The following is a 27,739-nucleotide window of genomic DNA, read 5'->3' on the forward strand; positions in this document are numbered from 1 at the left end:
TTCTACTCATTAAGCACAAAACCTGTATTTCCTACACATGCAAAGAATCTGCAACTGAAAATATTTAAAACCTTTCATTTTAAGTGGAAAAATAAAAATTTAAAATAATATATATAGTATTATAGTAATTTGAAAATTTAAAGAATAGAGGTATTTTTTAAAAAGCTACTGGATGGAAATATTCCCAAATTTTAATAGTTGTCTTTGGTAATATTGTGGCTACTTTTTTTCTATTTTTTTATTCCCCTGAATTTTTCAAATATTCTAGAATGAACTTGAGTCAACTTTATCATAAACGTTTCAGCACACTTAAAGTCTTTACATATTAATATGTAATGTTTTCAGAGGCATCTCAAATTATTGGAGAAAGCATGAAATATTTAATAAATGGTGTCGAGATGAATAGCTAGTCATCTGGGGAAAAAATTCTATCACAAATCAGACACCAAAATGAATTTCACATAAATTAAACATTAATAAAAAATTAAATTGTGAGTAAAACAGAATGTAGTATCAAGCATTTCATCTTGGAGTAGGAAAGAGTTATCTAAGTATGACATCAAATAAAGAAACTATCCAGAAAAAAACTAGTAGCATTCTATGAAGCTATTATCACATTTACATCATTTAAAAAAATAAAAAAAAAATTAACTCTGGCTTTATCATTATCTTTTTCTCTTGTTGCTGATAAGTTATTAATATAAGCATCGTTGGGGGTGAGGAGCTAGGGGAGGGATAACATTAAGAGAAATACCTAATATGTAGATGATGAGTTGATGGGTGCAGCAAATGACCATGGCAAGTGTATACCTATGTAACCAACCTGCACATTCTGACGTTCTGCACATGTATTCCAGAACTTAAGGTATAATCATAAAAATATATATATATACACATCATATCCTTTTTTCCATGAGTTTCCTGAACTTCACATAAGCACATCCCTTAAAGATTTACATAAAAATTACCATATATATTGTTAAAACAACTCATTTTGGACGTTATGTATGGAAGAATTTTAAAATATGCATTGCATTAAAAGAAAACATCTTTATAAACATACAAGAACTTTGTATTGGGCAAAAGAAGACATATATTTCATTTGTGTACATACTTGTCTGGTTTCAAATCCCTGTGTACGATTCCATAATTATGTAAATATTCCAAGGCCAAGACTGTCTCAGCAAAGTACATTCTGGCCATATCAACAGGGAGAGGACCCATGTTTTTCATTAAAGTAGCACAGTCTCCCCCTATAACACAGGAAAAAGAGTTAGTAGCTACAGCATCAAGGCTTAATGAAGACCATCAGTTTAGACCACAGAATTTCAAGGTGAAATCATCTCTACTCACAGCATATCATAGTCATAACTGGAGTCTGTGTGCTAACCTAACATGTTTCTAACTAAGCTATGGTATGGAGAAAATACAGATTTTTATTTAAGAAGTAGTATTCAGAAGAGAGAAGGTTTGGCTCTGAAGTGAAACAGTACTTTGAAGAACTAGCATAATTTTAGGATCATGGTAACAATTTAAAATATACCAGCATAAAACATGGATTCTAGAATCACACTACCTGAGTCCAAATTCTAGCTCTGCCTCTTACCAAGCTATTCTTGGTTCCTTCATCTGTAACATGAGGATGGTAATAATGTCATCCTTGTTAGAATTCTCATGAGAAGTAAATGAGATAATCTATATAAAGAACTTAGGATACTGCCCAACACATATCGCATATTAAATATGTGATAAATGTTAGTTTTTGTTTTTGTTAAGATAACAATAACAGGTTAAAAGAGCAAAATATTGGTGGGGTAGAAAGAACACTGGGTAAAAAAAGGCAAGCTATGTTTTTGTCTTTTACCTACCACTCAATATCTAGTAAGTCTTCCTTTCTTGGACTTTATTTCACTCATCTATGAAATGGAAAGATTAAACTAAAAGGATATCTAATGTTTCTTTGAGTTTTACAGCTTTGGGATTCTGTTCAGTGACAACAGCTTAAGTTATTCATCTTAACTCTATGTCAACAAGTCATGGTCACTTGAACTCATAACCGTAATGTAAAACTGATAGAAATAAGATTACTTGGAGAATTGAAAAGGTAGACCACAAACCTCTTAAAGAAAGAAAGAAAAAAGCTGCAAATCGGGAAGACTGGGTGCATTTTCTTGAATGCATCTCCTTTTCCCTTTTATTTCATACCATAGACTGAAAAGAATATATATTTAATTTTTTCTGAAAGAAGACTAATTGTGATGAGTACTTTTATGGTATGTAATAAAAATAAGTAGAAAAAAATCCCATCACTTATATTCCAACTTAAATGACCAATTGAGAGGAGGTAGTTAGGATTAAAAACCATTAAAAAAGATAAACAACCTTTTTCCAGAGAGCACTAATTTTCCCTTTGTTACAGCAGAGCAGGCACTTTACAAGCAATTATCAGAAGATAATGACTGGGAATGCAGCCATCTCATTGCCTGGCTTCAGTTCTTAGGTGGATACAGCGCTTATGTGGCACAAATGCAGAAAGCTTCAACAACACAAATGAGCAAGGGATTTCTGGGTACAGGTGTCGTGTTCTCTGTGCCCAATACTGGCATACCTTCCACATACTCCATGACCATGCAAAGGTGGCGCCTTGTTTCAAAGGAGCAATACATGCTGACAACAAAGGGGTTTTCTGCGAAAGTCAGGATATCTCGTTCCACAAAGGCCTGCTGGATCTGGTTTCGAAGGATTAGGTTCTGTTTATTAATCTTCTTCATGGCAAACCTCTGCCGGGATTCTTTATGCCGAACAAAGTAGACTGCCCTGAAAAGGAGCACAAGTATTGAGGTTGGCAGGAACAGAGAAAGTAAGGATATTTTTGGGATACAGTAAACCATGTAAATCATCAACACTTTAAAAGTTCCCATGGCAGGTGGAATTTAGCTCACACAAGCTGGCAGCTACAAACATCCCATCCCAGGCTAAACTCCTTTGGCTAGATTAATTTTTTTTTCTCAAATTCTTTCAATTAAAGGTCGAGGGTCATATTTAGGCATCACATCCATCTTCACTGGTGAAGAAAGGAAATGAGCAGTCCCCAGAGTGAGGTATTTCCTAATAGGTAGCTGAGCTGACATTTTCAGTTTCTCCACAAACACATCAAAATCCGATATGTAAGTCAGAACAGGAAAGAATGAACAAAATTACACACATATTTCTCAACAACTAAAGTGATAATTTATTTTTTCTTTTTGAGATGAAGTCTTGCTTTGTTACCCAGGCTGGAGTACAGTGGCACAATCTCGGCTCATTGCAATCTCCAACTCCTGGGTTCATGCGATTCTCCTGCCTCAGATTCCTGAGTAGCTGGGATTGCAGGTGCACACCACCATGACCAGCTAATTTTTTTTGTGTTTTTTAATAGAGATGGAGTTTCACCATGTTGGCCAGACTGGTCTCAAACTCCTGACCTCAAGTGATCTGCCCTCCTCAGCCTCCCAAAGTGCTAGGATTATGGGCATGCACCACCATACCCCGTCCCTAAAGCAATAATTTTCTAAATGATACCCTTGGGATCTGCAAAAATAACCCATAGCTTTTTAAAGTATCTGGCTTCCAATTTAGAATAATTTACTTCCAGTGAAATTTCCAGATAAATAAGAAGTATGTGACACATAATATGGGGCTGTCCTGCAACAAAGGGTGACATATTTCCTCAGTGCAGTTCTCAGCACTGCTACCCCCATGGCTGTTTCAACAGGAAAGGCACTTCCTGGCATAACAGGAGGCCAGTGATGGAGCTGCGTTTCTGTTCTCTTAGACCTGAAGTCAAGGTGTCAGGGAACTTTACCACCAGACCAGGTGGCACTCGATTTCTGCCTAAAGTCTCAACAATACTTTATAGAGCCAATTATGCCTGGGTAAAGACAAGGGACCCATTGAGGCTTGGGGTAATGTAAAGAAAAGAATTAGAAGGAGGAGTCTTAAAAGCTCATTTGGAAATGATGAGCAACAAGGAACACGTCTTAGATGGGCTCCTTCCTCACAAGTCCTCCTCAATTGTTAATATCATGGGAGAACAAGCTTGAAATCTCTAATGATCAAACAAGAAATAATTTGCCTGAGAGCCATCAATCACAGTAAAGTATGTCCAGTGTCCACCTTATAAAACAGGGGGTATGTGATCTGAGATGCGTTTTCTACTAGTTACTTAACTGTCCCTGAGCAATGACTGCAAGGGGGCCCTATGATACCCTATGCTCCTGCTCAATCAGTATATCAGGGTGATTCACCGACATAAATCTCAAGTATATTCAATCCCAGTTTAATCAACATTAACATTTTTCCCTTAAGTATTTAACTAGGAATTACTTTTTCTTTCATATATGTGTATCTTTATCTCTGTCTTCCCATCATGCTCATCTTTTTCCTTCATTTGGCATATCACATGTCTACATTTTTGTCTCAGTCTAAACATTATTATTATTATTTTGCTTTGCTCACATTTTTCTTCTCTTCTTATTTCTTTTGTTTTCTGGTTCTTCCTTCATCAGATAGTAAAAAGCTCTCTTAACCACACTCCCCATAATCAAGTCACAATCCAGTGCTGCCATTCCCACCGTAAACCAGCAAGCTGGGTGCCCAACGTTTTCCACGCTGACTGGTAATCCTCTTCAGGATGACCAGAGCCTTGGGCTCCCACCATTCTGAGGGATTCCCACATCTGTTCTGCTGGCTAGATTTGATATTAAGATTAATTTAAACAAATATTTAAACTGATGAAACACGAGTATAAAAAGGGAAAGGACTGTTTAACAGAAAACTAAACAAATTTTTTAGAAAGTCTTAATAAATTTGAGTTACTAAATAAAATCCCTGTTGATCTAATGTGGGTGACAAGATCTGCAAAAGTTGAAAAAAATAACAAAAATCTAGATTCCTACATTCATATTGCTTCAAGTTTTTGTTTCACCATTAAAGCTAAAATTGGAAAACAGAAACAATGTATTGTAAGTCTGGTTCATATTGGTTTTCTTGAAAAGATTTTCCATCAAAAGACCAGGAAATTTACATATATTTAGGTTAAATTAAAATGTTTAAAATATGTATCTTTTAAAATTATTTCCTACCGTGACCAACTTTTAAATTAAACAACCAACTACAGAGTTACTCCTAATCAGATGACGGTAGCAGGACAGAGATACAAAGGAGCACAGGAAATTACCTGGCCATCCCTTAAATAGAAGATAAGCATTGATAGATAAATGTTTTTCAAACAGGAAATACATATTTTAAAATGAAAGCAAGAATGTAAAATACTGACAGTGAGGAACCAGTATCTTTCCATTATAGCTTGTCTATTCTCGAGAGTCAATTGGTATGCAGCTACTTTCTATCTCTTCCTTCAATATTTGGTTTGGAGTAAGTTTAGTGCTGAGGAGCCTTAGATGTAGATTATGAATTTCACAGATGCTCACTAGGTGGCTATTCTGATTTTCAACTGAAAGTTACCATTTCTTACATAAACAACTGCTCTGCAATATGTTTGAGAATAGGAAGTGAAGGAAGAAGAATGGAATCATACATGATTTTATGAAAGAATAAAAGACAAATATGCCTCAGGCCCAATTTGACCAGCATCCTGACTGGGTCTCTGTGGCACTGTGTGAAAAATGGCTTTAGTCTTTATTCTCAGATTTTCAGTTCATAAAATTTTGTTTCACTTTCTGCTTTCCCTTGCTATGATGTACTTAAAATAACCAGTTAATCCTTGGGAAAACTGATCTAAACCAATTTAAAAGAATCTTATAGGTAGCTTGAAATATCACTGCCTCAGGACATGTATGTCTCGATCAAGTAACAGAGGTCAAACTGACTTCCTAATTAGAATTAGTTGTAAGTGGATTTTCTGTTTGCTTTCTTGTCTGTTTTTGAGTTTTTACATTTCTGTATTGCTTTGGGAATATTATTCGTCAGGTTGAAATTTGTTTATTGAGTAATAATTGTTGCCTTTCACATTTACCTTTCCTCTTTTAAGTTGATGTTCCAAATCTGCTTAAAGTTAGCAAAGAGAGAGAGAGACAGAGAGAAACAAGGAGAGATCTGACAGCCAGGCATGTAACACTGTTAAGTGGACTGGAAACCTCCCAGTGTTAAAAGTTGCATTGAACTGATATGGCTTCATATTTCTTCTCTGCTTCCTGGTCCCAGAGGTTGTGCTTCCTTTGAAGAGGCTGCTTCTGCCTCTCTTCCTACACTGACCTCCCTGTGAAACAGGAAAACCCAAGGGTAGAAGGTGAGGGGCAGGAAAGAGGTAACCAAGGACCCTAGTACTCTCTGAGCCAAACTTCTCCCCACCCATGCAGAACTGAGGTGTGGGAGGGTGGGGAAGAGCGGCTAGAAGCTGACAGGACCTGGATCAGAATGAATCAGCCCTATTGCGAGCATGAATGTCTAGCGTGTATAAAATTATGCATGACTCTGAGAGCCCAATACGTGACTCGGTGGTAGCAAATCTCCACGTGGGAATGTGGGTGCATGTGCCAGAGGACAGCTGAGAGAAGGGCTACAGGGAGAGCATGTGGGAAATGGGATGTATGCCACTTGCGCACATGGGCCTCTCTGGGACATGTCCTGGGCCCCTTCACAGGTAACAGAGAATCATGTGCATCAGGATTAAAAGGAAAGGAAAAGTGGGGAAGAAATGATGGGCCTTTCAAATTTAGTTTTTTACTTTTAAAATTTTAAGTCCATTTTATTCTTTTACTCTGAAAATACTTGAAGTTATGACTTAAAGATCCTGGTGGAAGTGCTCACTGGAAGAAGTAGGACATCTACACCCCAATAAGTATGGCTAAACACTTTCACAAATGGATACCTTACAAAGAGAAAAGAGCTCCTCTCAGTATCAGGATATCTGTGACTCTTTCTCCAGGCCTCTCTTTTCCTACATGTGAGTGGAAATAATATCAACAACCACACAAGGGCTCTGTGAGAAGAGAACATACATAAAGAAACCAGGGCAGTGCCGGGCACATGGCGCCAGCTTTCTATAAAGCACTAAGTTGGCAAAAAGGCACATTTCACTTCCAGTCAGTGAAATGTCCTGTTCTGTTCCAGATCAGAAGCATGTTAAACATAGAAGGATTTCAGATGTTTATCAAATTGGCTTTATAACATGAATTTTCACCAAGTATGATGCGGAGAAAGCCATGTGTGTTTTAGCACTACAGATAGAAGCCCTTCCTAATGAGAGGGTTAGTTCCCAGCTGCAGCAATTTTTGAAGCATCATGGCATTGGTGTCTCTCTGAGCCACTGATGTGCGTGGCAGACCCTGTAGGTGGATACCTAAGAAAGCCTCTAGAAACTCAGTTCAGCCACCTGTAGCAGATACATTTATTTGTTCAGCCAGTTCCCATAAGCCTGCAATCAGCCTCACTGACTAGGTGAATCAACAGGGGCAGTTCCATTCAAATTTTAAATTAAAGATTATTAAAATGTAGAGAAAATCTATCAGAAATACAATGAGAGATTAAATATGAGAAGAGAGGAGAAAAAAAGAGTTTCGGCTGATCAGCAGAGGCTCCCACAGGCAGCTTGTGAGTCCATTAATGACTTGGCCTGAATCCTGGGTGTTTACTGATTCACAGCTTGTTTAACTTCTTGTATATTCCCAACTATTCCCTAAAGTGTGATATACCTCAACTACTATACAGTGGTTTAATTGCACTACAAATGGATTTACTCAACCAGTTAGAACTCCAAATACTGCTAAGATAGATGCCTGAATTTTTAAAAATGGTGCTTCGTAGATAATCTTATTCCAGAATTCCACTGCTAATAAAATCTGGCAGTGCTCAAACCCACACACCCATTAAATCAAAGTTTAATCTTCTCCCTAATGAATAAAGAAATCTCCAAGTCATTTCCAAAAGTGTAAAGAACTAAAAAACAAATGATAAGCAAATAGAAACCACAAAGAATTGCATGCTAGAACCACCTTCCTAGATAGAAAAGTTTCAACGAAGTCCTTGAAAAATAAAATATTGCAAAAATAGAACAGAAGAAAGCATTTATAAGCCACAACAGGAAATATGGCATTTGACAAATCCTAAAAACAAATCAGTGAAGCATAGAAGGGACTCACAAATATTTAAGTTCCTAAGTTAATGGTGTGGAAAATATTCGAGGTGAAAAAATGGTAACAGAAACATCCCTTGTGGCACAACAAAAACCTCTTTTATTTCATCTGCTCATCTGTGTGGTAAACGGCAATAAATGTCTATGAGATTGTTTATTGCTCTTCATATATAGATGGAATTGGGATTAACACTTAATTAAACTAGAATTCTTGGGCTATCTAAAATGGATCAGGTCATAGTTTGTGCATTAATTGCCTTCTAAACTGTTAGTAACTCAGATGAATCTTGTCACTATTTACTGCCACAAGGAGGAAACTGTGTGTCTATAAAAATGAATCAAGGAAGGAGCACTATTAATATGATTAAATTAGAGCATACAGTTCAATTTTGAAAATCCTGGTGTAGGAGTTAGAGGCTGCAGTGGGTAAGCTATGACTGCACCACTGTGCTCCAGCCTTAGGGACAGAGCAAGATCTTAGGATCGCAAAAAAAAAAAAAAAAATTTTTAATTAAAAAAAAAACCCCAAAATTAAAAAATAATTGTGGTAACAAAAATAAAGACTAAAAGATTGCTAAATCTTTTAATTTAATTTAAACTGAAATTGCTGTTACTCAAACTTGTCCAACCCTCAGCCACCGGGCTGCATGCAGCCCAGGATGGCTTTGAATGCTGACCAACACAAATTTGTAAACTTTCTTAAAATATTATGAGTTTTCTGTGATTACTGTTGTTGCTGTTCATCATCTGTTGTCCATGTTAAGGTATTTTATGTGTGGCCCAAGACGGTTCTTCCAATGTGGCCCAGGAAAGTCAAAGGATTGGACACTTCTGCTCTAAACTTTCAAGCAGACTTATTTAAAGACATTTATCTTAAGGTTGTCTGCTGGTCAGACAGGAAATACAGGCTAACTGTCATGTAGTAATACCATGTAGAAAATTATAAATATATGGTTATATATAATATAGTATTTAATATTTACATATATATCTCAGTCAAGAGTCAGGTACTTCTTTTAACCCAAAAGGGCAAAAATGAAGGAGGCAGAAAGAAGAGTAAACAAATTTTTTCCTTTCTTCTCCAACCCTCTAAAGTAACTCCTTGGTCACTTGGCATGTTTTCTGATGAGGTGTCCGGTAAGAAGTGATTTCTGCTGCACAGCACAAGCCCCAGGGAAGGAGCAGGACCTGAAAAGTCAAGTCCCTATACAGCATCTATTTGGCCTTAGATAAATGTGAAGAATAAATACATTACTTGAGTGTGTAGAAATACAACAGAGAGCTTCTCTTGAATTACTCACCCATAGGCTCCATTGCTAATCAGTTTAATCGTTTCAAAATCACTTTCCCGAGGTTTTCTTCGAAGTTTCAGGGAGGCATTAGAGCTCTTGGAAACAAAATATGGAAGTTAAAAGGTAGTTTAGAAGAAAATTATTTTATCAGCAAAATAGATAATACTTGAATTATGTGCTATATTAGGTAGTATGTTGTAGTACAGTATTCCAGCCACAGGAACCTGAGGGACAGCTTTACAGAGCATTCATCCACAGCAATGCTGACAAACTCCTTGTGACATTGTCACTTAAGCAAATCCACATTTCCAGGCAACCAGGGACAATTCCTGATTTTGATTTTGTAAACTACTCAGGTTGGTCTTGTCCTAATCTTAACATTTTGAGATTTAACTCCAAAATGCCATACTTTCCTTTTGGTTTCAGTCAGCCAGAGAAGAATGGGCTGCAGTGACTCTACATGGGGCTCTATCCCTGACACAGCATGTCTCTTTCATTCCTGTGACAATCTTCATTGCTCAGTAAAGTGGTAGGTGACGCATGGTACACCCAACTATAGAATGCTTGCCTTTCTCTACTTCCATGCCAGAAATCTAACATGGCTAACAAAACAAGTTTCAAAAAGACAGCAGCTCTTCAAACAGTTTAGCTCAAAGGATAGGAATAGAAAAAATGCTTCAAAAAAATTATCTCAGGCCCCATTTATCTTAGTCTGGAGACGGAGTTACCAGCTCTTTGCTCCCCTGTGCAAGAGTCCAGAATTCCCTTCCTATTGTTTGGAAGAAACGCCATCATCCTCAACTCAGTACTGTCATTGCTGACCCTGTCGTCCCACTCCTATTTAGAAGACTTGGCTACCCACCTTCCTCTCTGCCCAAGAGCTCTCTATCCAGGGTGACTTCCGTGTCTACAAAGATAACCCACCCAACACTCTGGCCTTGGGGCTATGTGATCTCTACAACCCGAAATATCTGTCTCCTCTAGACTTCAATACTGGGACCACTTACTTATTCAGTCATTCACTATTACTCTTTTAATTTTTTATTCTTTTTTTTTTTCCTACTTCATACTGGCTTGGAAGGTAATTTACTCACTGTGACTGCTCTTTCATTGCTCTGGGCTGCAAGGCTCTGTACAAGGCTCCTAATCTCATTAACTCTTCCCTACCTGAGTGATCTCATTTATGTTCCTGGATGACTCCTAAGGCACTTCCACTTCTACCAGAAACTCCCTCTGAGTGTCAGTTGCCAGTTTGATGGATCTTCTTGTATGTTTAAAAGGAACTTTCGTCTCGATACATTCAAAATTATGAATCAGATAATAAAATTAACAAGAACAGCTATCATTTATTTAGCACTTACTATGTGATACTGTCCTAACCATTTTATATAAAAATCTCATTTATGCTTTTATAAACAAGGAAACTGAGGCACAGAGAAATTTCCCCCATCCCCCAGCTAGTAGAAAGCAGAGTATCTTCAAATCCAGGCAACCTGACCCCAGAGCCTGGGTTCTTATCCCCCAGGATACACAACCTGCTCCTGCTTTCCTAAGCCCTAATCTGCTCCATTGTGGTTCCTCTTTTGATGTTCACAATTAAGGAGAAAGGCACCAGCATCCAGAGTCTCTCCCCTATGCCACTGCAGCAGCCTCTGACCTGGCTTTGACATGGTCACCCCTCACTCCTCCTCCCACACTACTGTTTTCTGTACTGCAGTCAGTGTGATTTTGTTCAATCCATAACTCTGATTGTGTTATCTCCCTATCCACTCTTCCCACCCCCATATATCCATACACTCCTCCAAAGTTCAGTCACTTCCCATTGCTCTTAAAAAACAAAAACAAAACACCTGACAAACTTGAACGACAGGAACCTAAGCATCCAGTTTTTACACAAGTGCTCTAGTTCCTCCTGTCTCCCTTGCTCTTAGTCCTCTGATGTACCCTGTGGATGTTCCTTTTACCCCTTCTTACCCTAGTAATCTGTTACATTGAGCTCAAGTGCCATTTCCTTGGGAAATTTTTGGGAACTGGACAGACTACGGCAAATATCTTCATGTTATATTCTAGTAGTACATGGTCCTTTTTCTTCACAGATCTTATTACTATTTATCATTTCTATTTTTGCATGTGATATTTTATTAAGTTTTGTTTCTTTTTGAAGGAAGTGACTAAAATTGTATGCTTAGCGCCTGGCACAGTGCCCTGCACATAGAAGCATAATAAACATTTGGTGCATAAATAAACGAATACAGCCAAAGTCTCCAGATGCTAAACAGAAAAACCAACATCATATTTCATCAAGAAAGATACTTACACTCACTGATTCATCTGTTTCTGGTGTTTCTGCTGTCCCACTATCGTAGTTTCCCAACTGAGCCATTTCTAAGTTTAAAAACAAAAAGCCAGTAAAGCTTTATAAAAATATCGCAATTGGATAAGAATACTAAGCTGAAACAAAAGAAAAACAATTTCTGCCATATTAAACAAACTGCTCTATACTCCAATGTGCCCATGGAAAAATCTTAAATCTAAAAAGAGGCAGCAATTGTTATTTTGAAATTGTTCATTATATACCCCTTGCCGGAACCCCATTTCTTGCAAACACCTAGACATAGGAACTTAAGACGTTGGGCATAGGATCTCATTGGCTGATGCAATCACCACAGCTTGGAAAGGCTTTGGTAGGTCAACATCTCTGCTTAGAATCAGGTATCTGAGACAGGCAAGTCTTTCCAGGTTCTGGCAGGCATCAAATAAGCACTGACTACAACTAGGGAATGATTCTTAAGTTGTGGTGCTTATCTCTTGTTCCATTTCTCCATATGCCCTGAGAAATACCCTGCCAAAGACACTAAGAATTTGTCAGAGAGGAAGTAATAATGGTGGTTAAGAGGGATTTGGAGGTTAAAAGACTTCGGTTACCACTACTATCTGCACTTAGTGACTGACCTTTAACTTCAAGCTCTTCCCTTGTAAAATGTAAACAACATTACTTACTTCTTAGAGATTTTTATGAGTACTGTATGTGATAATGCATGTAAAGCTCTTAGCATACTGACTAAAAATTAAGAGCTCATTAACTGTTGATTGTTATTTATTACTATTACTTACACTGTGTAATCCATCTGGGATTGGATATCACATGCTTGACATTACTACCCTGGTGATTTAGTTAAAAGAGACAAAGGTGTCTAAATTGCTCAACTCACATTGGAATGTATCATTGAATTCATAGAGGTAAAAGAGAAAATCTAATGCTTTTACTGTTCATTTTCTTTTTTATACTTAAAAAATCATATTTTATTTTAAAAACACAAAATAATTTTCTCTAAAACTATGACAGGGCTTATCTGAGTGATAGGCTCACAGGTAATTAAAGTTTTCTTCTTTTACTTGTACTTTCCAATTTTTCAAAATTGAACATGAATAATAAAAGTTATAGTTTTCAGTTAAATATTGTTGTGTGCATCCCAATATATTAAGTTTAAAATTTTCAACTTAAATAAACATAATTATATTTAAAATTAAATAATTAAAAATATTATTTCTTAGGTTCTTATTTTAGGTATTCATATTCTTATAAACATGATTATCCCTTTTGGGCAGACATTATACATAAGAGATATGAATCAAAACAACACTAGAGTATTACCTTTAGATAAAAATTTATAAATATGGATTCTGGAATAACTGGACATTGACAATAACTTTCTCAGTTTATCGATAGGGGAAATTCCAGAATAAAAATGAGCTTAGCACAAACTATGCACTTTCTTGGTTTCATTTAAATGATGTCAATTTCCAGTGTGACTAGCACCTTAGATTTATGGTCTTGGAGGTAAACTAAAATGTATCCAGTTGGAAGGGCTCTCAGACAAAGGGGCAAAAATTAGTAGTGTTTAAATAAAATAGCAACAGCAGCTAACATCTACTAAGCACTTACTATGCTAAGCAATTACAAAGATAAATACATAATCCTCAAAACAATCCTATAAATAAATACTATTATTATCTCATTTTTATGGAAGAACTGAGGCACAAAGAGGTGCATCAATTTGGATGGTCAAGGTTCACATATCCAAAGCAAAACAACATTGGAGTATTACCTTTAGATAAAAATTTATAAATTCTAGATTCTGGAATAACTGAACATTGAGCATGCAGTGCTGGCTCAGGGTGCAAACCTGGGCAGCTCAACTCCAAAACTCCCAATTCCTAACCTTCAAAGGATAGGCCTAAGGTATATTGGTTTAGATGCTTGCAAGAAAGGGAAACAAATGTAGAATAATCAAAGTTTTTAATTGTTTATTTACTTATTTATTTATTTCTAGGAGTCTTGTTCCATCACTCAGACTGCAATACAGTGGTGCAATCTCGGCTCACTACAACCTCTGCCTCCCAGGCTTGAGCGATTCTTCTGCCTCAGCCTCCCAAGTAGCTGAGACTACAGAGATTCGCCATCATGCCCAACTAATTTTTGTATTTTTAGTAGAGACGGGGGTTCACCATGTCAGCCATGCTAGTCTCTAACTCCTGGCCTCAGGTGACCCACTCATCTTGGTGTAATTGTTTATTAAATTATGTGGAAAAGTCATATTTCAAATGTTAACAAACATTAAAAACTAGCCTCAGGGCCAGGTACGGTGGCTCATGCCTGTAATCCCAACACTTTGGGAGGCTGAGGTGGGTGGATCATCTGAGGTTAGGATTTCAAGACTAGCCTGGCCATCATGGTGAAACCACGTTACTACTAAAAATACAAAAATTAGCTGGGCATAGTGGCAAACACCTGTAGTCCCAGCTACTCAGGAGGCTGAGGCAGGAGAATTGCTTGAACTCAGGAGCGGAGGTTGCAGCGAGCTGAGATGGTACCACTGCACTCCAGCATGGGCAACGGAGCAAGAAGTTTAAAAAAAATAAAAATAACAAAAGCCAAAAACTAACCTCAGATCATAAATTAAGGGTCAACAATTAAAAAACAACACAATATCCAGTGATTAAACTCTGAACTTGTCAAAGATCACTATTCATTTTTTTAGAGCCTCTATAAAGATAGTTTATACACGGGCCTCAGGTTATTCACCTACCAAACTTCAGCCTACCATGATAGCTATTGTCAGGTAAGAAAACTAAAGAACTCACTTGGTCTACGATTCAAGAGCTGACTCAATCTTAACTACACAGGCGTGAAGAGTCACTATAATCTACTTTGACAGCCTCCCCCAGTCCAACTATTTTCATAAAAAAACAAATTAAAAAATGGCTCTGTTTTAAATAGAATTTCTGCTAAGTAACTATTATCTGAAAAATACATATTATTTGTAAGCAGTGGGTAGTAATGGAATGGAACCAAGAGTCAGCTTTTGAAGCTGGAAGCCAAGGCATCATTTTGTAATGCCTGAAGTGATTTTTAAAACTCATCTAAATACCATTAAACATCTGCCCTTTTTATTTCATTGATTTAAAGCATTTCTGAAGACTCATGATTCAAAAAGGTAAAGATGGTAATTTAAAAGCCATGGGGAAAAATCTCTCCCCAGGGAACTTTTGAGAAAAGCAGCCACCAGTCTCTGATAAGTGATGAATCTCTTGTGGAATTGCTTTCAGTACAGTATAAATTTATCTGGCATTATCTCACTGTAATGCATGCATCATTTCACTGGAAGCAAAGATATGATGGCCATAGGAGCAAACAAACCCGGGAAACTGGAGAGCAGGGCAGAGAGCAGCAGGTTTCCTGGCTTCAGATGGAAAAAACTCTGTGACAACATTTACCACCATTACAAACAATTTAACAAGATAAACACTGTTTGCAAATTCAATTTAATGAACCAGTAAGACAATGCTGAATGAAGAAGTCAAGGATAGTTTTGAGTCTTTTTGGGGAGTATATAACCTAAATGTTACAAATGATAATCCTAAATCATCATGAACAGGAACAGGTTGTCGGGGGAGTATTTTACATATATTAGATTTTTCAAAATTCACTAGCAGGATTCGTCCTATTCTCTGTATTGAATTTAATAATATTATTTTAAAATGTGAGTCAATCATAAATCCTTTTTTATATTTATTTTTTTGAGATGGAGTCTCATAGTCTCACTCTGTGGCCCAGGCTGGAGTGCAGTGGTGCCATCTTGGCTCACTGCAACCTACACCTCCTGGGTTCAAGCAATTCTCCTGCCTCAGCCTCCTGAGTAGCTGGTATTACAAGCACAAACCACGATGTCCAGCTAATTTTTGTATTTTTAGTAGAGATGGGGTTTCGCCATATTGGCCAGGCTGGTCTCAAACTCCTGACCTCATGATCCACCCACTTTGGCCTCCCATAGTGTTGGAATTACAGGTGTGAGCCACTGCGCCCAGCCTATAAATCCTTTTATAAGCTTAAAAAAACCATTTTTATAGACTCTCCATCTTTTTTATATTTTAAGTAAACAAGAATATACCTATGAATACCGTATTCAATTTAAAGTAATCTATCATCGATTACATTACCTCCAAATTAAAATGTCAGTTTAATTAATGATAATTTCTTTAGCAACATTTTAAAAATTAAAAGTACTCTCAAGAAGAGCCCAACTGAGCTCTGCAAGAGAAAAACTACTTAGTGAAGACTGAACTCGAAACCCTTCTGGGACACTCTGGCATTCTTAGGCTGTCAGGCTTCTAGGATGTCAAGGCCTGACCCACACTCTAGGCAGACACAAAATGGGCCATGCTCATTCACGTCTCAGGACCCAATTTATGGCTATTTTCTTCAAATAGCAACCAGTCCCCAAATATGGACTTTTCAACAGATAGAGCCAAAACATAAGGAAAAATAAAGATCTGCAACTTAGATTTCTTCTATGAGGTGACAGTACAAACAAAGTCAAAGGTAGGACCAGTCCAGGGACTCACCTTCCAAGGGATCCTTATTGAGTCCTAGTTGGCTAATGATGTACCTGGGAATGTCAGTTTTAATACCCTGTCCTTCTTTGGCATGGCCTTCTGCTGCTTCCAATAGGTAGTAAAATTCTTCCGGATCAAACTCCTAGTAGAAGACAAACACAGACGGATACTTCTTTGAGCCAAAATTGTCTGAGGTTTTATTACATAAATCCCATTCACAATAAAACTGCTGGAAATACATGGCTCTAGGTTACTTACACAGAAAGGAGGCAAATGGCTTTAAAAAGTATGTAATTCCCACTTCATATTTGAAGCCTATTCATATTCTAAGCCAACATATTTATGCACTTGATAACCCAAAGATAATGATCATTTCCAGGGTACTATGCTCCACTTAAGATCTATCTCATCAGAAATGAACAGGTCTGATTTTTAATTGTGCCTTTCTAGCAAAGTTATAAAATCTGGGAATTTCCATCCAGAAGATTTGAGATTCAATTTCTTTCTCCACTCAACCAGCAACAAAAGGAATGTTAGAATACATTTACTCAAAAATGCTGCAGGAAACTCTCTTAATATAGAAGTATCCAAAAACATCAGAAAGAAAAACTTCAAAGATACTATTTTTTTATTAGTTACCTATAAAATTAAGTAACTACTATTCACATAATGTAAAGACCAAGAAAGAAAAAATAGGAAATTAAAGCCTCTGTCTTCTATAAAATTTTGGGAATATATTTTCCTATCTATTTAATGTGTGTGCGTGTGTATGTGTGTGTGTGTGTGTGTGTGGCTGTCTGTTGCTTCTAGGGTGTAATAAAAATCTTCAATCACCACACTCCAGATGAATGCTTTGATAATATCAAATGTATTTTTGGTCTTCATCCTGTTTTCTGAAATACCACTCCTGAAACCCTTGGAATATCCAAAGTAATAGTGGCTTTGTGTACTCTAGTGACTTGACTGGTGGCTGGGCACTCCTGGGTAAGTCTCTGGAAGAGGGCAGGTTGTCTGGGGAACCTACCATAGGATTAGAGGGTTAGGAGTTGCAGCCCTATCCTCACCTCCACTTCAGAGAGGGGCTGAAGGTTAAGTGGATCAAGAATGGCCAATGATGTCATCAAACATACCTATTTGAAGCTTCCATAAAACCCAAAGGACTACATTTGGGGAGCTTCCAGATAGCTGATTGTGTGGACTTTTCTGGAAGGTAGTGCACCCATGGGGCCTTACACTCCTTTCCCCAAGCTTCACCCTATGTAGCTCATCTGCACAGTTTTTAATGTATTTCATAATAAACTGGTAAACCTCAGTGCTTCCCTGAGTTCTGTAAGCTGCTCTAGCAAACTAATCAAACCTAAAGAGGGGGTCACGGGAACCTGGGTTTACAGGCAGATGGTGAGAAGCACAGGTAAAACAATGTGGAGCTTGCAAGTGGTACTGGAAATAGGGGCACTCTTGTGGAGGAACTGATCCCTCAACCTGCAGGATCTGATGCTATTTCTGGGTAGATAGTGGGTTGGAATGGAATTGAAGGCCACCCAGCTGGTGTCTGCTGCAGAACTGCTTGCTTGCTTGTTGTGTGGGGTTCTCACACAACTGGTGTCAGAATCACATTGTGAGACTACAGCAGGAGAAACCAAGTTTGGTTTTCTCTTCTATGCCCAAAGGGCATATACCAAAGGGCATATATTTATGTGTTGTAAACAATTATGCTTATAGATTTAAAGCCCAGTTATTAATGTCAGTTATATTTCCTGGAATTTTTTTCCCCCAGGATCCTTCCCATTTTGATTAATCCCGGAAATAGGCAAGTTTGGAATCTCAGCATTTCACCTGAGAATTACTCAAGAGTTTCTAAAGGCCATATTAAAAAAAAACTTGCTACAAATGGAGTAAAGTCAAACCAGTATAAATACTCATTGCCTTTTACATATATAACTACTTCAGTGACGGACAGAGCAAGCCTGGGTACTGCAGGGATAAGATGGTAGGTTGTGGGAAGCATCCCCTAACACAATGAAACTCCAGTTTCATCTAAGCTTTAAAGAGTACTTTGAAAGCAGCAGTATTTCTGAGCTACTTCTAAGTTCACTCGTTTCTATCTTTGAGAAGCTGTATTTTTTTCTCCTCTAATTATGGGTGATTACTGTAGAAAGTTAATTTCCTCTTTTAAGCAAGATCTGCTCTTAGCATATCTGCTGTTGTCCAGAAAAACAAGTTTTAATGCTAAATGACACTTTCCTCTAAATTAAACAACTGTTGGAAGTACCCATGTAGCAACATGTGGTCCCTAATTCAAAAGCTACAACAGGAGAGGCAGTAAAACGTTAACTAACTTTTCTACCTGGACTTACTAGTCACCCAGTTCTCCCTGAGGCATCCAAGATATTTTTTTCCCTTTAGCCTTCCAGCGACACTCAGTGCCAAATGGTGTCTTTAAGTCTGTGATTCTAAGGGTCCTCACCATTGATAAAAAGTCCTTTCCTATACCTCCCAACTCCCTACCTTTCTTCTCAAGATTTTCTCTCTGTGTCTTATAAGGCATTGATATATATTTATGGTGCTGTGTCTATTTCACAATTATAAACCATTATGGATGGTAGTTAAAATAAGGGCAAGACCAAAGCACTGCATCCATATATGTATTATGTATGTGTGTGTGTATTTCTGAAAAGCTGTATCGTATGTGGTGTTATAATTACCTTAATAGCCAGTGGAACTTAAAAGTGAGTTTTGATGCTATATTATCCTATATTCAGTTAAAACTGTGAACAAATATTAAGCTGTGGACATAAAATAATTCTTATGTCCACAGCTTAATATTTGTTCACAGTTTTAACTGAAACCTCAAATCAGACTTTGATAAAAACTTTTAAACAGGAAAACGATCACTGATCAAAATGTATAACTGTATTCCTTTTTTATTTTTTGAGAAAAGAGTCTCATACTGTCACCCAGAATGGAGTGCGGTGGCATGATCTCGGCTCACTGCAACCTCCTCCTCTGGGGTTCAAGTGATTCTCCTGCCTCTGCCTCCTGAGTAGCTGCAATTATAGGCATGTGCCATCATACCTGGCTAATTTTTGTATTTTTAGTAGAGACAGAGTGTCACCATGTTGGCCAGGCTGTTCTTGAACTCCCTGACCTCAGGTAGTCCACCCATCTCAGCCTCCCAAAGTGCTGGGATTACAGGCATGAGCCACTGATCCTAGCTAAAAATATATAATTGTCAAAATAAACTAGCCATCTCTAAAAGTCTCATTCCTTCAGGTCTACATGAGGCTCTACTGTATTTTCCCAAATGGGATGCTAGCCAGCACTTATTTTCTAACTTGCCACATTTTAGAGACAAATAATAATTATAATCACAGGTCACTATTTATCTCTGCATTTATCTCTATTCCTTCTCTGCATCTTGGCAACTCCAAAAAAAGTGAGATACAGCAAGCATTTTAAATTAGCTGTGACATAAAGTAATTATGCTAAGGTCAAGCATATTATTTCATGATTATATTTCAAGTTTGACTAGAATATGATATAACTATCACTTAATACAGCAAAAGTCTTAGAAATCTCTTTAAAATCAGGAAGGACAAGTCACATATCGATGTCATCATAAACATTCACAAGTTGTAGTTCCCCTTGACTCTTTCCAAATGAAGCTGGAGTTTTCTGATGGTTACTGCTTTCCCAGTTAACAATAAATTATTATAGTCACATTGAGGGGCAACTTACCAGGCACTCTAGTAACCGAGCAGGGCGGGCAATAACAATTAGGATCTTTCGAACTAGTTGTTTAATAAATGCCAACTCTCCACTTTCTGAACGATCATGAGCCTATGAGAAAGCAATAAAGAGAGTGATGATGCAGTTGCTCCACTAAATGGAAAAGAAAATCAGCAAAGTATGCTAATTAGATCATTGCAAATGCTAAAAAAAAATCAAGTGATTTAGAAAATACTGTTAAAAGACTGACAAAAAGAACAGACATTATCTGTATATAAATGAACAAACACCGTTACACGCCTATATCTACAAAATCTTTCTATTAGCTAAACCTTAATTACAAAGCTCTGATAGACTATCTGTGCTAAAAATCAAATCAAAGGGCGCTTAATGTGAACCATGAATGAAGGAGACATTAAAAGTTTACAACACAGTAAGCACATGGTACAAGTAGAGTAGGAAGCTGATCAAGAACCTTGATTTTCCAGATAGACCATCTTGGACATAAGAATGGCTAATACAGTGAAGGACTGCTTCTGTTATCCTGGACACTTAACACATTCTTGAAATATATTTCACATATACAATATGACTCACCTATAGATTAGTTATATCATCACACCTAAGAAGTGTGCAATGCTTTTTTCAAGTGTTACCTGGATAAAGTTTATACCAGTTGAATATCCTTTATTCAAAATGCTTGGGATCAACAGTCTTTGATTGTTTTCAAACTTTGGAATATTTGCATATTCATAATGAGAAATCTTGAGGAGGGAACCCAAGTCTCAACACAAAATTCATATGTTTCTTGTACACCTAATACATACAGCCTGAAGGTAAATTTATACAACATTTTTTAAGAATTTTGTGCACTCATCACATGAGGTCAAGTATGAGAATTTCCACTTGTGTTATCATGTTGGCACATAAAAAGTTTCATATTCTAGAGCATTTTGGAGTTTGGATGATGAATCTATACCTGGGTATGTAAATGTGAATTCAGTCTCACACACTGAATAAGTAATAATACCTAGGCACTTAACTTGGTAAAATTTAACTAACTTAAAATCTTCTAAAATTTTATTTTATATATTTTCCAAGCAAAATAAGTATTCTGAGAGCAAAGCTGTTTGTTAATAGTCATTTACATTTTCAATAATATTTTCTGGAAAAAAATCAGATAAATCTATATCAAGACAGGCATAAAACAAGTTTTAGAGGTTTCAATGTAAACTTCTCTCTATGTTCACTTTTAAGTTTTCTTAATCTTTGTTTTTATGCTTTAAAAACAAAGGATTTAAAAATAACATATCAAGGTGATGCTGGTACAACATAATATAATTTCACAGACACGGTAATAAATATTTACAGTCATTCTTGAAGGTGCTTTACCATGACAAGGACCAATCCCCTACTCTCATGAAAAGAACTGGCAGACAAAATTTATAAAAAATGTTTATACTCAGAAGTAGTATGTCTGCTGAATTTAAGCCATCAAATCAAAAGTCATTTTCCAAAACACAGGTACAGAAACCATAAAGAGGCAAAAGTAAAACATTTAACTTTTGAAATTAAAAAAAGAAAAAAGAAAAAATGACCATTGGTAAACAATCATAGAATAGAATATGTTCAAAGAAAATCAATAGTAACTATGACAGGTCCTAGTAACCAGGAAGGATGCTACGACATATATAACGATGTGCATACATATATGCATCTCAAATACTAAAACTGCCTTTAAATTTTCTTCCCAGTTTTTGCTTTGCAACAAAAATAGATTTTTGGAAGGTCCACTGAATGCCAAGAAATATGGTTACATCTTCTTTATGGTTTATCATCAACCAAACTAAACACAAAACTTTAAAGATGAAGCAAAAAACTACCTAACTTCTTAGTTGACACTTTGAACAGGATATTGAACTTTCTTCTAATAATTTTTGGTTTATAAATTCAGGAATATAAGGAAAATCTGAAAAGCTTAAACACATTTTGGTTGTCTCTTCAAAAAGAAAGGAGAACTTTATATCTTAATAAACTTAAAAAGTCAGTTTAGATTAAAGAAATTCCAATTCAAAAATCATAAAAATAATAAATTCATTCCAATTTTTTTACTTCTAAGAATGATCAGCCACAACCAGTGCTAAAACATATAATTTACATTAACCTAAACAGTATTTTATCTACAATTTAAGTGGGGAGAAGAAGCTCTGTTAAAATAACATAAAATAAAGACACAATTAGCCCTCGAAGAGAAACTGCTTCCTGGCTGTTACCAGCAAACTCCAAAGGGGAAACACTAATGGATACCCTGTGTCTGCATTTTAAGGGTTGGCCACTATAAAACATAACCATGGTTGGGCGTGGTGGCTCAAACCCATAATCCCAGCACTTTGGGAGGCCAAGGCAGGCAGATACAAGGTCAGGAGATGGAGACCATCCTGGCTAACATGGTGAAACCCCATTTCTACTAAAAGTACAAAAAATTAGCTGGGCATGGTGGCACGTGCCTGTAGTCCCAGCTACTCAGGAGACTGGGTAGGCAAGAGAATCACTTGAAGCCAGGAGGCGGAGGTTGCAGTGAGCGGAGATTGAGCCACTGAACTCCAGCATGGGTGACAGAGCGAGACTCCATCTCAAAAACAACAACGTAACCATGACCCAAATTTGAGAAAGTAGGTTAGAGCTTCCTATGTATTTTATTTTCTTTGACTAAACTTCTCTAAGTACAAAAAGAGTGGAGACATAAAAGCATTCATCTGGAATTGTCTAAGGCCTCAGGAATTTAAAAAGACATTAAGCTGCTCAAATCTTAGGGGGATTTTACCTGGGTTATGCAAAAAACAGACAATGGGGAAAATGGCTGGGAGATAGCTCCACAGCACAGAATGTCACATCTGGGAACTGACAGCTGCATCCTGGGGAAACGAAGGCAAGTTCCACAATTTGGCTCTGTCTAAAAAGGGTAAGCCCACTGCAGCAAATTAGCTCCAAGTTCTGGAAAAATACTGTAAATGTGATTATGCAAATAGTTTAAATTTTTACAAAAGGATGGAAGGAAGCTCTTTATCTATAAAGATAAACTAGAAATCATTCTTATTTATACCCAACAAGATCTTTATGCCACAAGTATACGATGCTTCTATGGCCAACAAAGAAATTTCTTTAAAAATCACTATCTTAAAAATAGTAATAGGGTTCATTCACACGATCTGTGAAACCCTAAGATTTTATTTTAATTGTCATGAAACACTGCTGGGTCTGTCATAGAGAAACAAAATTAAGTAGGGGATTTCAGTGTAAATAGCTTTGGATAGCAATCCTACCCTTTCCCGGGCATGCCTATAAAGGAATGAAAAACACAGGACTAAGCTGTAACTATGGTAATACCCTGGGACAGAATTGCAGAATTAGGAGTATCTCACAGAGGCTGACTACAGAATTCCTGTGTCTGCCTCTTCTGTTAAAAAGTGCACCATTTAGCAAACATAACTTTCAAAATAGTCTCCTAAATAGTAGTATGCATAGTGTTTCCAGCATTTTCTGAACTCTAATTTGATTGAAGCAACAGCATAATTAGATTACTTGATACATTATAATAGGTTGAATATTTTGGCATGAAGTCTTGTCTATTTTCTTCCTTCCTCCCTTCCACGGTTTCTGAGGAACCAGTAAACACCACATGCTGAACTTGGCACCGGGAGTTAGAGATGATTCCTGTTCCTCAAAGAGCCTCCTGTCTGCTGGTGAAGTGAGATGGCAGAGATCAGTACAATGCATTATGGCTAAATGCACTGAGAGGAAGGGCACAGCCACGTGCCATATTATGGTTTTACCTAAGGGCAGAATAGAGCCAACAAAGGATTTTAGATAGATATTCTTGCAGCTGCATAAAAGTATGGATTTGAAGAGTTATGACTGGAGGAAGGAAGACTGGTGAGGATGAAGGTCTGAGCTGGATGAGGGTCTGAGCCAGGTAGTGATTATAGAACAGGAAAGAAGGGTTGCAGAAATATTTAGGAAGTAAACTACCACGGTCTAATGGGTTGCTTGATGAAGGGAAAGAAGAGCCTAGTATTCTCAGTTCTAGCAGGAGGCTGGGTAGATGGCGGTACCAACGATAGATGAGAACAATTCAGGAGAAGCATGTGTGGTTGAGGAAATGCTAAGTCTAGTTTTAGATAGCTTGGGACTGCTGCTTCCGTGGGCTGTCCAGGTGGAAAGATATTCAGTAGGCAGGTGGACCCATGATTCTGAAATGTGAGACATGACTACTGGTCTGAGATAAGGATTTGAAGCCATTAGAATCTACAGGTCTTTAATTCAAGTCAGCCAACAAGATCACTAGGACAGAGGGAGGAGGAGTGGACTAAGGATGAGATCATGCGAAACCTTGTAGAAAACAGGAGTTGGAAGAGAAACCCCTAGAAGAGGTAGAGAAGAAATGGTCAGAGATGTCCCAAGAATAATAAATTAAAAGGAAGGCAGAGAAAAAGAGGGTTCTAATATTGCTGAGTGCAGTGATATTCCAGTAAAACATCCAGTGGATATGACAGGAAGGAGGATGTCAGTGAGCTGAGGGATAACAGAAGCCATTCACTCAAAAAATACTGAATTCCTTCTACGTGTCACATACCACCCTAGGTTAACAAAACAGACAATGTCCCTGCCCACAGAGACTTTCTACTCTAGTGTAGAGCAGTCAAAGGGCAGCCTGTGGACTGGAGCCAGTCCACGAACTGTTACCTGTGTGTGACAAGGAAAGTACAATTTTAAGCATTTGGCAACTCTTACAGCAATTTTACACTGTAATGTAACTCATTTAACAATTTTACATTGCCAGGAAACCCAAATGCATGATCATTTTCCTGTACAACTCATTTTCCTTTTACTTTATGGGAGAGAACAGGTCCATGCCAAGTAAGAGATTGACAGAAAAACCCCAAAACAATGTGTTCACCCCTAAGGATAGTCTGAAAGGCACTGTTTCAGTGGACTGCAGTCGGCTGCAATGTGAGAAATCGGGAAAGAGGACAGAAGGTCTAGATGGCAAAGGGGAGAAAAGCAGCAGCTGCCAGCCAGAGAAGGATCTTATCTCACCAGCTAAATTCTACAGGGGCAAGGACAGGTAGAATTCTCAAAAATTAGGATGCTAATATTTTCCTTCAGTTTTCTGAAATTATTTACATATTCATGTTTAGTGGAAACTATCTATAATTATGTTTACAAAGGTATAATTTGTGGCCTGTGAGATACAGAAATATAATGTATACAAATACATAAGCTAAATATGTTTCACTGTAGGCTGTGGCTGGTCAATTTCAGTCAGAAGAGCAGTATTACACATGCATTCCTTTCCCCCATACAGCCTCTCTTTCTGTCCTGGGTGTTATCAGGTGCTAGGCATGCAAGTGTTAGATAGGTCCTGTGTTTATCTGTCATTTTGGAAATTGGGTATTTTGTTAGAAGAAGAACTGACACTAATGAAAATCTAGGTTGCCGTTTACTATCCAACACCACATGTTGGTTAATTAATAGAACACACAGCCTGGAAGAAGCTAGCAATTTTCCATTTAGCTTTCTCAGATATTAGAACTAGATAGCATCATCAAATAACACACATACACTCGGGCAATTTATAACTTTATGGTTAAAGGGGGAAAATCACTGCTTCAAAATCCTTCACTATCTACTTATCCTAGAGTCATAGATAGTTGGGTCTCAATGTTGCTGTAAAGGTTATTACATTAATTTTCTGTTACTATAAATAATGACCAGAATCAATTTATGGCAAGTAGCAATCATGAGTTTTTTTTTTTTCCTTCTTCTTTGCTTCTCTAGAATGTGAACTCCATCTCATGGTTATACCTTGTAAGCAAAAAAAAAAAAAAGAAAAAAGAAAAAAAAATTTTTTTCAAGGAAAAGCCAAATAAATCAGAAAACTATATGGTGCATGATTCTTACCTCCTGTAGCAACTTATCTAATTTGTGCTGTAATTCAAAGAAGTATCGTGAGGTGATGAGGCCCTGGTGGGATTTATCCAAGCAATCTCGAGCCAGTTCAATAATCTGGTGGTGAGTGAAACTAAGCACTCCATCTGCTAGGGGTAGAACATTGTCAGGAGAGTAGCTGGTGATAATTTCCCTTAGACGTTCTTCCATCTGAGCAGTAGCCTAGTTAGAGAAGACACGTATACACGGATGTAATACGAGAAAACATATGTATAAACAATTTGACCATCACATTTTTATAGCATTTTCAGAGACACCCGCAAGTTGTTAAACAGGATTGTAGAAATTAAATTTAAAAGCCTCACTTCTGATAAAATAATGGCACATGTATGTCACTAGACATTTGTCCAAACCTACTGACTGTACAACACAAAGGGCGAATGAACCCTAATGCTTGTCGGGGGTGCATATGCATAGCCTTCCCAGGTACATGGGAAATCTCTGTACCTTCTGCTCAATTTTGTTGTGAAGCTAAAACTGTTGCTAAAAAAAGTAGCAGCAGCCTCAGCATGTGAAATAAAGATCTGAGGATACATAAGTAAAATGAGTATTTCAGAATGATAACCTCCCTTTTCTGAGTTCTATCAAACGTAAAATGGTCCCTGTACGCTTCTTCAAGTAATTCAAATGGTATCTGTGAATTGTTATGCTTTCATTTAAGATCTTGGGCTCTTTTAGATGGACTGTCCAAAATATCAATTATTTCTTTATGCTTTTGTACTTAAACATCAGGATGTTTCTAGAGTTCTACAACCTAAGCCAAAAATGGGTCTTTTTGGCTAGGTTTTAATGTGCCAGGAGCACACATCTTACGGCATATTCCTTTTTCTGAAAAGCTACATCCTATGCAAAAGGCCCAGAGGATTCCCTTGGTAAAATAAACCTAAAATTTCCTTTCCAACTTTCATTCCATTCTCTCTGGTCACCCACTGCCTAATCCACATTCCTTGCTTACGTGAATTATATATGCAGGGAGACTCCTTTTTCTTCCTTCCTCCTCCTCCTCCCCCTCTCTAATATCCTAACCTTCATTAACTAGGTAACAGTTAGTATCTGTTTCCCTGGTGAGCAAGTGACATGTGATAAATAGCTAAAACCACTTTATGACATAAATGTTGGGTTTGTTACAAATAATAAGTACGCTACTCTTGATTTATGAAACCAAAGATTTTCATTTGTTGTCCTGCTTAGGGAAACACAGGTTGTGGGGATGAATCAGGAAAAGCATGGAGAGCGGTGGTCGCCTTCTCCCAAATGTGCAGAAATGCTTTGGTGGGAAAGGCATGGAAACAAGGTGAGCTAATGAGACCATGTGAGAGCAGGTCCTTGCAGCCAGGTGCTTGGCAGCAACTCTTCACAATTGCTCTCTCAATTCACGTTCCTTCCTCCAGTCTAACTGGGGAACACAACAACTGTGCCTTCTCTTCTAAATTAATAGGGTTAGAAATACAATGTCTAAAGAGATGGGAAATCACAGAAAAGTAAGGTTGGGAAAAGAAAACCAACAACCCTCATGACATACTAATCTACAGGCTTCTAACAGAGAAAAACAGTCTCTACTTAAAATACAGCAGCAGGCCCAGAACATGGGTACAAGATGCACAGTCTAGAGGCCTTTCAAAGTAGACCCCCGCTACGGTACCTCACCAGGCCCACCCCGTGTGTGCTGCACAAGTGG

The 27,739-nt window shown here is 37.5% G+C and overlaps 1 protein-coding gene across 23 annotated transcripts in view; it reads right to left on the reverse strand.

Annotated features, from left to right (window-relative positions):
- MAST4 (microtubule associated serine/threonine kinase family member 4) overlaps positions 1–27,739 on the reverse strand; it is a 581,015-nt gene that overhangs the window by 37,666 nt on the left and 515,610 nt on the right. For all 23 annotated transcript variants that reach the window (XM_054252224.2, XM_035291493.3, XM_078365414.1 and 20 more), the window contains 7 exons: positions 26,014–26,223; positions 20,062–20,163; positions 16,333–16,465; positions 11,744–11,811; positions 9,436–9,521; positions 2,609–2,817; positions 1,115–1,253 (listed from right to left, as the gene is read on the reverse strand). In XM_054252224.2, the coding sequence (XP_054108199.2) occupies positions 1,115–1,253; positions 2,609–2,817; positions 9,436–9,521; positions 11,744–11,811; positions 16,333–16,465; positions 20,062–20,163; positions 26,014–26,223 (947 nt within the window). The remainder of the gene's footprint in view (positions 1–1,114; positions 1,254–2,608; positions 2,818–9,435; positions 9,522–11,743; positions 11,812–16,332; positions 16,466–20,061; positions 20,164–26,013; positions 26,224–27,739) is intronic.

Source organism: Callithrix jacchus, chromosome 2 (genome assembly GCF_049354715.1).
Source record: "Callithrix jacchus isolate 240 chromosome 2, calJac240_pri, whole genome shotgun sequence".
Classification (NCBI taxonomy): domain Eukaryota; kingdom Metazoa; phylum Chordata; class Mammalia; order Primates; family Cebidae; genus Callithrix; species Callithrix jacchus.